The following is a 13,991-nucleotide window of genomic DNA, read 5'->3' on the forward strand; positions in this document are numbered from 1 at the left end:
TAGTTACAAAATATTGTTTCATTTACGAGCATAAACATAGATAAACATAAATTACGATAATAGTACTTTTAGAAATTTATCGTAACAAAGCACGATACTGTACGATTTTACTGCCACGATGTAAGAACAAAATATGCAGTTGTACGAGTATGAATTGAAGATGCTCTCTCATGCTGTGCATGTCCATGACGCCGCGAAGTTAAAGCGTTTCAATATAATTGTATCCACTTGGTTACGTTATATTGTGACGCTAATATATAGCATCTATAACGCAGAATTATTATTTTCGGAACTCGGAATGAATATTTAGATGAAGTCACATAGGTTCTTCAGTATCTATTTTATAGGACCAAAAGATGAAAAGCCAAGTACGCGTATAATAGATATTGCATCTATTTAAATCTAAATCTGTGTTTACAAGCAAGCTTATCGGTATAAAATGAGCACGAACCGACGAATTTATAAGTAAAACATTATAAAACAATATTGGAATGTTTCCCGTATGGTCCTGGCATAGAATAGGCCACCCCTTCCTTTCCCGTTGGTGTCGTAACAGGCGACTAAAGGAACTTAATTGTCGAGAGAGGGGCAGCATCGTCCTTCTTAAAACATTTCCATAGCCTAACTGCGGTTGCTAATCCGCCTGCCAAGCGTGGTAACTAATGGCAACCCCCCCCCCCCCCTCAGGGGAAGGCTCATATTCAGTAGTGGACAGGTAAAGGCTGATATGATAATGATGCTGATTGTAATTTTTACATTTAAAAGCATAATTGCTTTATCAGGCTTCACTTAAATTATATTTTAAATCTAAAAAGTTTTGAATTAATAAAGTTAAACAATCTTTATCAGGAAAGTTTAACAGTTAAGTAGGTACTGTTATACGAGTACTATTTAACAATTTCAATACTTTTCAAATAACAGCCTTGTTATTAATTACCTACGTAATTTAAAATTCTGTTCATAAAAGTAATATCGTTTGAAAAATTCATATCAAAATCGGTTCATAATTGTAATATCAACATAAAAAATTGCAAATTTAGAATCTAATGCCTTTTAGTTACCTAAAAATGATTTGTATATAATAATACTCGTATAAAGGAGCAAACCTTTCCATTTTTAGCCAAGTTGAGATTTTCTTAGAATTTAAATTTTAAGATCAAGCGAAATTTTATATCTTCCGTAAATATTGAGAATACTGCAAATTCTTAACAAGAAATACGAGAGGGAATGAAATCTTTTACTTATTTACTTAATTTTCAAGTGACTTCAAACAAAGATGTTTTGTGTATAACATATTATTACAGAAGTAGGTTCGATATCTTCGTCAATTCTATGGCTAAAAAAAGATTTAAAATTCAGTTGGTATATATGTAAAAAAAGCAATTTAATTTATAAGTGATGGTTCTTAAAAATAACTAATACCGCCTACCTTTGTGAATTAGTTCATTTTAGTGTAACAACTACATCGTCGATCATAACAGAGCAACATAATCGCCAATAATGGTGTTTTGAAATCATGACCAGCATACGAACGTTTCATCTATCGAGAAGGCTTTGAAGTAAAGAGGAGAATAACAATAACGGCATTCTGGATAATTACCATAACTAGGAGCAATTAAAAGACTTTTACATCATAAATAAGAAGAACAGAATTTATCTTGATAAAAAATGGTTAAAATTATGAAAATCAGGTACAATACAAACTCGGAATAAAATTCAACGGTCTAGCAATATGTATGAAAGTTAATTGTGGTTGTAATATGTAGAAATTCCATGAATACCTGATAAATAAGCTGATGGTGACCACCTACTAGTTACCTTTACACAAAACTACTACGAATATGCTAAAACACAATACAGAAACTTACTCTCCGTCTATCCCTAAACTCAATTGCACTAAAATGTTTCATGTACCTATTTTTACCATGTGAATATGTATTTAGGTTTGTCCATATTTTCAATGGAATCATTGATTCCTAAAGGAAAATATGTTTTGCGACGTTGATCCGGTCGCCTGCACGAATTTCATTACTGCACGGATTTATACCGCTACCTAAACAAAACACGTGAATTTACTATAAGTATTCATGTTATTTCTCGTTCTATGTTATTTCATAAATAAACCAAGCGAAGCTAATGAAAATACGGAATTATGTTGATGTAATGCATGAAGTAGATAAGTAAATAACGGTTTAATGATCTCACGTAAGCATCATATTTTAACATTGTCGAAACTCGTATGTAATGAAAATCTGTTTAATATCAACCATTACAGTTTGCTTAAAAACCTTAAACACGATTTTGCTTTCTTGATAATTTCGTATAGAAATTGGCATATATCGTTGCCTTGTGAGAATCTTGATTATAGCGGAAATAATTTAATTAGCCATGAATGTAATTCCTCTTGGAACATTTTCTTGTTTAATTATAATTTTAACAGGTGAATATAATATTGACAATACGTCGCATTGAGGATGAATAAATGTTTTATAAATAAGTATGCAAAGTTCCCCATATTAATAAGGCGCGTTCAGCTGTTGAGTTGGCATGGAGGAGTAATCAAAATTTTGCTGTCGTATTTGAATTTTCATTTTACGAAATTTCTGTCCTAATCTAAAGAACATTAGATTAAAATATCACGGATACATTTTTAAGTTTTTCATACTATTAATAGTTTCGATTTTGCCCTATATTATACATTTTGTCTACCGTGGGTATTCCTTTAATGAGTTTTATATTGTATTATACACAAGCTTGACAATTACGGGCAAACTTTGACCACCATAATTTATAGAGTCGTGGAGAGTTACATAGATTCGTAGAGTACATGTCTATACATCATAAATCAAGGTATTGTACTGCAGCGTCCGCGCTTCACCAAGACATTTCTTAAATTTTGTCATAAATAATATAATAAATATATATTTTCTCTTTATCTTGACTTATCCGGATTTAATATGAATTTTCATATTTATATTTATTTTTACTATCAAGGCACGCAGTTGGTTAAAATAAATAAACTTTATTAATATAGTGAGGGGAAAGGGATTGTTAGTAACTGAGACTGAGAATCCCATTGCTAGCAATATACCCAACCAGGTCGACCTCTTCGCGGTTCTCCCTGGAAACTATCATGGTTAATTCCTGATGAATTCATCATGATGGGCTAACTGTCCTGTTTTCATTCTCATCCATCACCCTTCACTGGTGCTCCGCCAGCGTATCCCGTTAGCGCAGGCGGGGTTACCATACCATTTTCATCCCATCAAAAAAAATATTAATATAGTATTATCAATTACATAATTTGAATTTTCAATACGTAATTTTTAGACAGAAACTAGTTTAATAACTAAAATAAGACGCTATACCAGTTACAGATATCATCATTTCAGCCATTTTCCCTCCACTGCTGGACATAAGCATCTCCCATAGACTGTTTATAAAGAACGGTCCTGAGCCACCTGTATCCACTGACTCCCTGCAATGTATTTCAGGTCGTCGCTCCATCTAGTTTGCGTTAGTTTTGCGGGCATCCTCGTTTCGGATTCTTTCACGCAAAGAGACTCCGAGCATAACCCTCTCCAAAGATTATAGATATAGTATTAGGCAATTTTACTCGTCTTGAAAAATCGGTTTCCCAAGAACTTGTCAGAATGTTTTAATTTAGTTATCTAACTAAATACTTTTTACATGTACATATTTGGTTTTACTTGCCCCTAACTTTAAAATAATCTTATAGTGTACTAAAACGTTAATCTTAACTACATTTTTTAGAAATATCTAAAATACTTTTTGTGACAGTTTAATACAAATCTCATTGCATTATTAACGTTTTAGGTTGTTGTTCCAGCATTTTTAAATATTTTAGAATATTGACAGATTTTAGTATGGGCATCTGAAAGAAAAAAATGGCATTGGCAATTCAGGAATCTTGTGAAACGTCGCGTTTTCAATTTAGAAACAAATTCGGTTTCTGATGCAGAAAACCTACATGTGGTGAAGTTCTGTTCCAATAAATTAAAACAAGCGACTGTTGTCTGATTTTCGTATCCTATTCTCAGTTTGAACTATTTCAACGATTAGTTAAATAAACAACTGCTGCCTAAGTATTTTAAACCGCCTACATTTTTTATATCGAATAGAATTTACCTAACCAAGCCGTCATGGAAATTTTAATGAATAAATTTAACCTCATCTAACCGGAATTAAACTCACAAACATTATGTATTATTATTATACAGACACAGTTAAAAAAGCTAAATTGACAATCACAAAGATAAAAACGCATAAAGCTTAGGCATAAAATAAAAAAAAAACTTGAGCAAATAAATGACCTCTGCCTGTAATAAATGTTTTACATAGTCATCGAAATATTATCTACGGTGACTTTAGATTTTAGAATGTTCGTGTCCAGTAAAATCACTTTAAAAATTAATGAGTGTTCTTTTTAATATATAAAATTCTACTATTATTAACCGACTTCATTATAATAATATATATCTAAAGGGATTGACGGATTTTACTCTACACGAATATTTTAAATTCTATTTTCATAGCTAATGAAATGGCTTAACTGATTTGAATGCGGATTTCACTAATGTATTGCAGTTTGCTCTACTTAACATTTAGTATTTGTTTTATTTGGATCGATTCAGAAATAAATAAAATATTATTATATCAATCTAAAGAATCACATATAAACTGTTATAAAATAAACAATCAGTTGAAATGGCTGAAACTTTATGACGGTATTAGGTACATAATTATAACCTCTAACCAGTCACTCATCCCTTATAGTATATAATACAATAAGGGATGAGTGACTGGTTAGAGGTCGTATCGCTAATGTAAGTTAAGCAACCCCGACCGTGGTTCCAACTAGGATGGATGACTACAGTCCGTACTATATGGGATAGAGGCTACTTTTTATCGCAGTCAATAAATATGTTCCGGCCACGAGGACGAAGTAGCGGGCGAAAGCTAGTTGATACTTTAGTGGTGGACTAATAAAACAATTTGTATCGAAAACTCCGGAGTAGAAACTTACCTAAATATCTTTCACTTCTGGGCCTCAAGCCATTGTTCAATGTAATTACTCTTGCTTAATTAGTTTTAGCAGATAAATTACTCTATATTTTATTGCGTATTGATTGAACAGAAGTTTGTTGTAAATTTATAATAATCTAATAAAAACAGACATAACTACGATTTACGTTCAAGTTTTGATTATATGATGTCTTTACGGGATGAATATACTTAAGTAATTTACAAACTTAGATTATAAAGTATGTTTAGTTTATATAAGTACATTATACTAAGTATGTTATACTAGTAATGTTTTGAAATATGATGCTCTTTGATGCGTAATTAAATGACGGTATCTTTCATAGAAAATATTTGAATTTACTACTGTGGGCCTGCGATATATAGTATACGTTATACTATGTCTATGGTCTACAGTAGTAATTTTCACTTCACAATAATAAAAGAACTATATATAGAAGGGGCGAGGGGAGGGATTATTACTAATAGAGACTAAGGGCTCTATTGCTAGCAATATATCCAAAATTAAAAGCTTTGGTATGAAGATAACTAATGATCGAGGAAAACACTTAAGTACCTTTCTGGGAGAAATTGCGAGAATAAATGATCTCTCCGGTTACGTCTGTTGAAATTATTTTCTTTAAAAAATACTTTTCACATTGCTTTTTACCTCTTGGGAAGGTATGCCCGCTTAGTGAACGCTAATTACACAAGTAGGACAGCTCTTTTTAAGTTTATATTTTTAAGGTCAACGCTTTAAAAACCGTACACACATATAGCCTTACATGAGGTGATACAAATGTATGCCAGTTATAGGGTATAACTTAGACTATAAAATATATTGATTGTTAATATAAAAGAGATGTAACATAATGACATGGGGGGGAGGGATTGTTAGTAATGGAGACTGAGAATCCCATTGCTAGCAATATACCCAACCAGGTCGACCTCCTCGCGGTTCTCCCTGGAAATTATCATGTTTAATTCCTGATGAATTCATCATGATGGGCTAACTGGCCTGTTTTCATTCTCATCTATCACCCTTCACTGGTGCTCCGCCAGTGTATTCCGTTAACGCAGGCGGGGTTACCATACTATTTTAACTCATCAAAAAAAAAAGGACATAAGTCAGAGTGAGTCTATCTCACTAAAGACAAAATAAAGCCAGTGTTAATTAAAAAACCATCCTTCAGTAAACTAGTATATTATACTACGTTCACAAAATCACAATCTTTCAGAACCTTATAGTATCTTACACAAAACATAAATTATATTATTCATACACCATAGTTATTGTTATATATTATAAAATATTAAATAATATGCATTGTTTATGACAACAGACGTTAAATATACCAAATTAATATAAACACTGGTTTAACTTTTAGTTATTTATAAATATATTTTTAAAGACTAAAGGCACAAGAATAATTTAATTGTAAATTAATAACTGGTTCTATAACTGGAATTTAGAAAAAAAAATACAATAATTGCGAGGCAGATCAAGATCAGCTAAGTATATAAATATAAGTAGAGGTATAAAAAAGATTTTGGTGAATGTGTAAAATGTTACTTACAAAACTGCAAGTGTTATATTTTACCCACTGAAACATACAATATTAGCAAACAGATTCTAGCATCCTTGCTTAGGCCGTTTCTAAATTCTTTAGTGGGCAAACCTAAATTCTAAATCGTGTATGTAGTGCAGTATTAGACTAAACAATTTAACAAATAAAATTTAGGCTCAAGATTCTTATTCAGAAATAAATTCCTAGCACTTGACCTATATAACATCAGTAAATTACGTATCTAGTTTGTACCATTTAAATGCAATTTTTCTACCAAATATTGTCTAAAATGAGCATAACTTCATTTGAATGATTATAGATAAATCTACTTTTAACTTTACTTTTAACATGGCTAAAAATTAAAAATAATTAAGATCAATAATGAAAATTATTTCTGCATGCCAACATTTTATCATTTTGAATGATATTATTTTTTCAAATCTGTAAAATATAATTTAATTGACTTTATTATAGTTGAACACACTGGGATTAAAATTTTAAGAAAATTATATAATTAATGTAAACCATTGCCATAAACTAGCACATCCAACAAACAATTCTTAAGTATCTTCACAATGCAAAGGAACTTCAAACAATTACAAAATCCAAATACTACATTTTCTTTTAAATACTCAAAGTATTTCAATAATATATAATTTTTTAATAAATTTAACAGAAAATAATTGAACTGAATAGATGGAAATTGCAAACCTCACATATCCAAATCAAATATGAGATCGTTTTTAAACGCTACCTCTAGGTACTGGCCTTTATTTAAGTTATCTGGGTTGTAAAGATTTGTATTATGTTTGATGTTATCACAGGTAATCTTATTAAATGATTTAGAATCATCTTGTCTTTTTGGTGTTTTTGTGGATTCACTTGCTGATTCCCATATCGTAGGCTCTGATGGAGCTTTTGCTTTGTAATCTATGTTTAAAATAGACTTAAATTTCTCCTTCTCATCTACATTATCTTTGAAGTCATCATCATATATGTTGGTAGATTTATTACTATTAGTGGGAATGTTGAAAGTGGATGGGGAAATGGGTGAATCCAGTGGCGTCGTTTTACAGTCAGCTTCAGCATCTGAGGTATCGGCGAGTCCGCTGTCACGTCTTAGTTTGAGAGCAGATTTCAATCTTGGTTTTGAAGTCTACAACAAAATAGAATTTATTGTTAGAAACATAGTATTCTATAAGAGATGTAGTTTAATGGTTTAATCACTACACTGCCTTATAACTAAAATATTAATAAGTATAGTATTATGATGTGATTGTATAGCATTATCTGTGCTAATATTTATGTTGAAATGTGGACAACTAAAATTGTGTATGTCAATTTAATTTCATTAAACAATAAATTCTCATTCATTAATTCTCAATTAATAAATAAAAATAATTTAACATTATCTATCTTAGACTATAGCAAATTTGGAATCAATAATGTACTTGAGAAAGTTAATACAACAGATGACTATTGCCTCTGGCTATATACATCATCTGGGAACATTTAAGGCCTAAATAGATAATATTTTAAAGTATTACAATATTACATTGCATTATTATACAGTGTTTTGTTTTATATACGTTCACAATTATTGTAGACAAAACATATATATATATATATGTTTCCAATAAGAATATTATTATCATAGTATGCAAATGTGACGGGTTATTTAAACCATAAAAAAATTTACAGGTAACATAACTTAATATTTGATAGCCAAAAGTTATGATTACTAGATTCAACTCCAAAAATTTTACTTGATACAGTATATACTTTACAGTAAAAACTGACCAAATGTTAGCTGTTACCTGCACCATACAATAATGCATATATGATATTCATGAGAATACCTATATTTATATGAACAAATTTATTTTGTTTATTACTGTAAACATTGTTTTTCCCTCACTGCTGCTTACTGGTTGCATTTTTCTTATTGGGATAAAAACTCCTATATCTCAAGTTGGAGGAAGCAATATACACTTATCAAATTTTATTAAAATTGGTTGAACAATTTCAAAGATTAGAGTGAACAAACATATTGAATCAAATTTAATAAGACAAAAAAATTTCAAGCTTCTGTATAATCTGAATGCGCTGAATGAGGCTGATAATATTCATATTCATTATTTTTGAGTCATGCTTTTCTGGTGAAAAATGCATTATTATTTATGTATAAAAATAGTTATATTATTCAGGTTATGTAATTAATGTATATATATACCATATTTGAGTTGGTAACATCATCCTCAGCCTCACTTTCACTCTTGCGCTGCTCCTGATTTCGTTTTTTGCTTTTTCTTCTTTGATTTTTCTTTTTCTGACCTTCTATGGAGGAGTTATATCTGAAATAAACAATTAAATAATTGAAATAAGCACATGCTTTGCTAATTTGTCATGTCATGACAGCAATGTTGACAATATGATAAGAATGTTATGGAAAATATTAATTTATCTGGTGTAACAAGCTGAATTAATCTATGTAATGAATGATAACATAAATGTTTAGATGCTTATTATTATGGGATATTTCAAAAATCAATATAGTATGGGACAATTAATAGCTTTACTTAGTTTAAGTGTATTGTGTTCAATATTTTATATAGTTATTTAAAATAAGCAGAGTTATGTACTATGGGTACTAGATATCTAATAGATATTCTTAAATACATCAATGCACAGTATATATGTACAATAATTATGTACTTAAAACATGCAGAAAATGTTCAGAGCAATTGAAACAGTTTATGAATACAAATACACTCCTCGCAAAAATTAAGGGAACATAAAAATTATTGAAATTTTTGGGTGATTTTCAACAGGCTGTATTTCAGTGAAAAATAATCGTACAGGAAATTTAAAAAAAGGGTTTTGAAGCTTGAAAACTCTAGTTTTCAGATTTTTTGGTGAAAAAATTTTTTGAGCTCCGGTTTCCATGCAATTCTTAAACAAAGCTGAAAATAATTTTTTTCTAAATTTTCTAGGTTTTGTTTTTCACTCTATGGGCATGGAAAAATTTTTTCGAGCTACTCCATTGTATAGGTCTCTTAGCGTGTTTATTCAGCTTCAAAAATCGCTTTGGATGGCTCAATTACGACCATTTGTCTCCGAGATATCGAACTTTGAATGCAAAAGCATCCTTTTCCATTCAACTGCTAATATCTCTGGAACTACTGGTCGCACAGCAAGCGGGCGCTGAGTTTCTTTATCTGCATAAAATTTTCTTGATTTTTTTCGATTTTTTTTTTGATAATGAATTTTTAAAAAACAAAAAATTGAGTAAAAAGTGAAAAACAAATGAAATTATTGATTTTTGAATGGATTAGGGTGAGTTTAAGGGACAAAAACCTTGTTCCCTTATTTTTTCCAAAATTTCAATCAATTGGTCCGGGAAAAACCGTTGAACCGATCGCTCCAGGGATTTGGGGGGTTCTTTAAGGAACAATAGACTGTAAAATTTTCCTCAAACCTTAGCTTTCCCGCCCATATTAGCGAAGATACAGCCAAGTAACCAAAAAAGGAGAAAAAGTCACTTTTTTCCACTTTTTTCAATTTAATGTTAGAGGTGGAAAAAAATTTTTTCTTCACTAACTCTTGACTGTGCTTAATTGGAAATTTTATTCAGATAAAGAAACTCGGCGCCCGCTTGCTGTGCGACCAGTAGTTCCAGAGATATTAGCAGTTGAATGGAAAAGGATGCTTTTGCATTCAAAGTTCGATATCTCGGAGACAAATGGTCGTAATTGAGCCATCCAAAGCGATTTTTGAAGCTGAATAAACACGCTAAGAGACCTATACAATGGAGTAGCTCGAAAAAATTTTTCCATGCCCATAGAGTGAAAAACAAAACCTAGAAAATTTAGAAAAAAATTATTTTCAGCTTTGTTTAAGAATTTTTTCACCAAAAAATCTGAAAACTAGAGTTTTCAAGCTTCAAAACTCTTTTTTTAAATTTCCTGTACGATTATTTTTCACTGAAATACAGCCTGTTGAAAATCACCCAAAAATTTAAAAAAAATTTATGTTCCCTTAATTTTTGCGAGGAGTGTATTTGTATTGTATATAAATTGAATCTGCTGGTGAAATAGTATGATGTGATTTTATTAAAATAAATCTTATAACTGATTATCATATATATCTAATATAAAATTCACAGATCTAAATTTTTTATGCATTTGTCTAAATTATGATATAATTAAATATTTGTTAAATACAAATTACTTTTCGTTTGGAAAATTCAAATTTGATTAATAAGTACAACATGATGCTTCTGACTCACCTGTAGAATTGTCTTGCAATGACATCATTAAATCTAACAGTCTTTTTCAAACTAGATTCTTCTGGTATGCAGTCAGAACTTATGTAATCCATAGACGATGCAACATCTCCCATACTTGACTCAGAGTAGCTTCTTGTCATAGATATTTGTTTACGGAGTATACTTTTTGCTCCGCTTTCATTATTTTCAGTCTCTGTCCACACAATCTCTTTCTCTTTTGTAGTTGGACTTTCTATATTATCTTCATTGTAATCAAAATTATTTGATGAAACTACAATATTTGTTTCTGTACCTAAGTTGGTCACTTCAACAACAGGAGTTGTAACTTCTTTATGATAATCCAATTTTGTTTCATTTACAATTCTAGGTTTTGATGACCTACTCACCTGAGACATATCAAAATATTCACTAGTGAAGGAGTCTTCACTTAAACCAATTTGGAACTTCTGAGGTACATCACCAACAACTTCTAACTGCAATATAACATTGTTATCCCATGCTTCTCCACTGACATTTTCAAACTTGATTTGTTCTTCAAATATAATAATAGCTGCATAGTGAACAGGAACAAAGCCTGAACCAATTGAAGTAAATTTAATGTAAATTTTATTGTCATCTTTTTTTACTTTTACTGAATCAGGTTCAGTGTTTTTCACATGGAAAGTAAATGCTACAATTTCATCCATAACATTATGTGTATATGATGGCAATGTATATCCAAGAGAAGATACCAAGAATGGGTCTTCCAAAGGCTTTTCACTGGGATGATCATAATTTTTTAAAAGTGGAGATTCAGGAGTTGAGGGTAAGTCAACTACCAAACCATCCATGCCACCCTCATCACTTTGGGAACCTGAATTTTCTTCACTTTCAACTCCACTGTCAACTTTTAAAGAATTTATATTATGGTTGTTACTTCTTTTTATAACTGGTAAAGTCACTATAAGCATGTGCTTAGACTTATCAAACTTTGCATTACCACATTCATCATTCACTGGGTATGGCAGAGTGAGGTTCAGTTTATATTTTGCTGGCTTTTCTGATATTAGATTCAATGATTTTTCCTTAACATCCAATATACAATCTTTTGTAGATGAAAGCATTGGTAGATTAACTTCAATAACTATATGACTGGGAATAGCAGAATATTGTTTACTATCTTTTTCATTAGTAAACTCTTGAAGATCTACATTCTTTTGTTGTTTTATAACATACTTAGGAATAGTATATCCATTTTCAGTAGTATGAGTAAATTCTTCTTTAACTTTCCTAGACTGTCTTTTTTGTTTCTGATTTTGGTGTGATATTAGTTCTTCAGTGGGTTTATCCATTTTTTCATTATAGATATGCTGAGGGTACATTTTTTCTAAAACTTCTGGCGAGATGTTCTCAGTTTCTTCATCTGTTGGTGGTACATAATTAGGATCTTCTTTTCTAATTACAGCAGGTGTACTCGTTCCTTTGTAATGCGACTTTGGAAATCGGAAGTTATTACTATCGAAATGAATATTGTATGTTTTTTGTAAACCGTCGAAAGCAGTTTTGTTTACTAACTCACGAAACCGTTTGTTAACCTCCGCCATACGTAAAGTATCGGGATGGAACACTACGTCATATATCACGCAACGTTCTTTTTTATTATTGTAATCTTCTCTTGGAGGTATTATTGAGTACGGCAACAACCAGTTCATACCTTTTATGCCATTTATTTCTTGAACGCTACATGACGGCTTATCAACATTCTCGTTACTGCAAATGTTGATAAACGCCTTCCTGTCGCCAGCGACACTAGTTTTAATAACATAACCCCCTTTCGGATTAATGAAAGTTACATCGTAGCCACGTTCCTTTTCAAGTTGGGTCATTTCTTTTTGATACAACGCTTGATTTGCCGGGTCACGTACTTCCTCGCAGTAATCGGTTAACAAATCTCGAAACTTCTTACACTTCATTGCATCTTGTATGGTCTCAAGGTCGCTTTTAGTAAGTTGTGATTCTTCATCACGAGGTTTTACTCCTGTTGCCATTTTGATAATGTATAGAGCGATTTATAAATAAACACTATTTTATTACGCATTCACAAAATTTCCAGCTGATGACAGTGATAAGAATTAGTAATTGTTTTGGCAATATTGGTATTGCTGATAATCAGGATTGCCAGATGTGAGTTACCTCCTATATTTATTCCCCAAATCGATACGATTTACAGGACTGTTACCCAACCACAAACTTATTTTTATTACGCTTTGCTATGTGCATTAAATAAACGACTAAAAGAAAGTCTTCTGTTATTATTGTATTTCTGTGCGCAATTTTACTGAAATCATATACCTCTATATACTTATAAACTTACCAAGTACTAAAACTATTACCCAAAATTACAAAAAAATAATTACTCAAATTTCTATAGGTCTTCACTTTTGTCTAAGAATAATTTTTTTCAAAATTTCGCGAACAAAAAAATATATACCTATCCAAAATTGAGAAAATATGAGTATATTTTCTCAATTTTGGATAGGTATATATTTTTTTTAGACTTCAAATTATGGTCAGTTTTAGAGGACCTGCTCTAAACGACACAGCAACATTGAGTCTCTTAAAAAATCTTTGGAACAAGCAGTGACGAAATTTTTCGTGGAAAAAGTGCGTAAATCTATAGATTTGTGGCCAGACAGTTTTTTTTTTATGGGTGAAAATGGTATAGTAGCCCCGCTTGAGCTAATGGGATACGCTAGCGGAGTACCAGTGAAGGGTGATAGATGATAATGAAAACAGGGCAGTTAGCCCATCGTGATGAATTCATCAGGAATTAACTATGATGGTTTCCAGGGGGAACCGCGAGGAGGTCGACCTGGTTGGGTATATTGCTAGCAATGGGATTCTCAGTCTCCATTACTAACAATCCCTTTTCCCCCGAGCAAACAGATTAAAGGCCTTGTATAAAAGCCAAAGGTGGCTATTTCGAATATAATATTTTTTAATTTTTTAACTAAGATTAATAAATATATAGGTATAAATTTTAGTAATATTACATTACTTCATAAAAAAACTTATGGCTGAACTAGATATAGGTCGTGTACACATTAGGAAAA

The 13,991-nt window shown here is 31.1% G+C and overlaps 1 protein-coding gene across 1 annotated transcript; it reads right to left on the bottom strand.

Annotated features, from left to right (window-relative positions):
- Window positions 1-6,231: 6,231 nt before the first annotated feature.
- LOC113517390 (protein kintoun) lies at window positions 6,232-13,041 on the bottom strand. The gene is made up of 3 exons (XM_026902046.3): window positions 10,900-13,041; window positions 8,845-8,965; window positions 6,232-7,767 (listed from the first exon to the last, which is right to left on the bottom strand). Exons 1-3 carry the CDS (start codon window positions 12,924-12,926, stop codon window positions 7,324-7,326), a joined length of 2,592 nt encoding a protein of 863 aa, XP_026757847.2. The 5' UTR covers window positions 12,927-13,041; the 3' UTR covers window positions 6,232-7,323.
- Window positions 13,042-13,991: the final 950 nt, after the last annotated feature.

The sequence above is a fragment of the Galleria mellonella genome, unplaced genomic scaffold (assembly GCF_026898425.1).
Source record: "Galleria mellonella isolate WM207_F2 unplaced genomic scaffold, CSIRO_AGI_GalMel_v1 utg223, whole genome shotgun sequence".
Taxonomy (NCBI): Eukaryota; Metazoa; Arthropoda; class Insecta; order Lepidoptera; family Pyralidae; genus Galleria; species Galleria mellonella.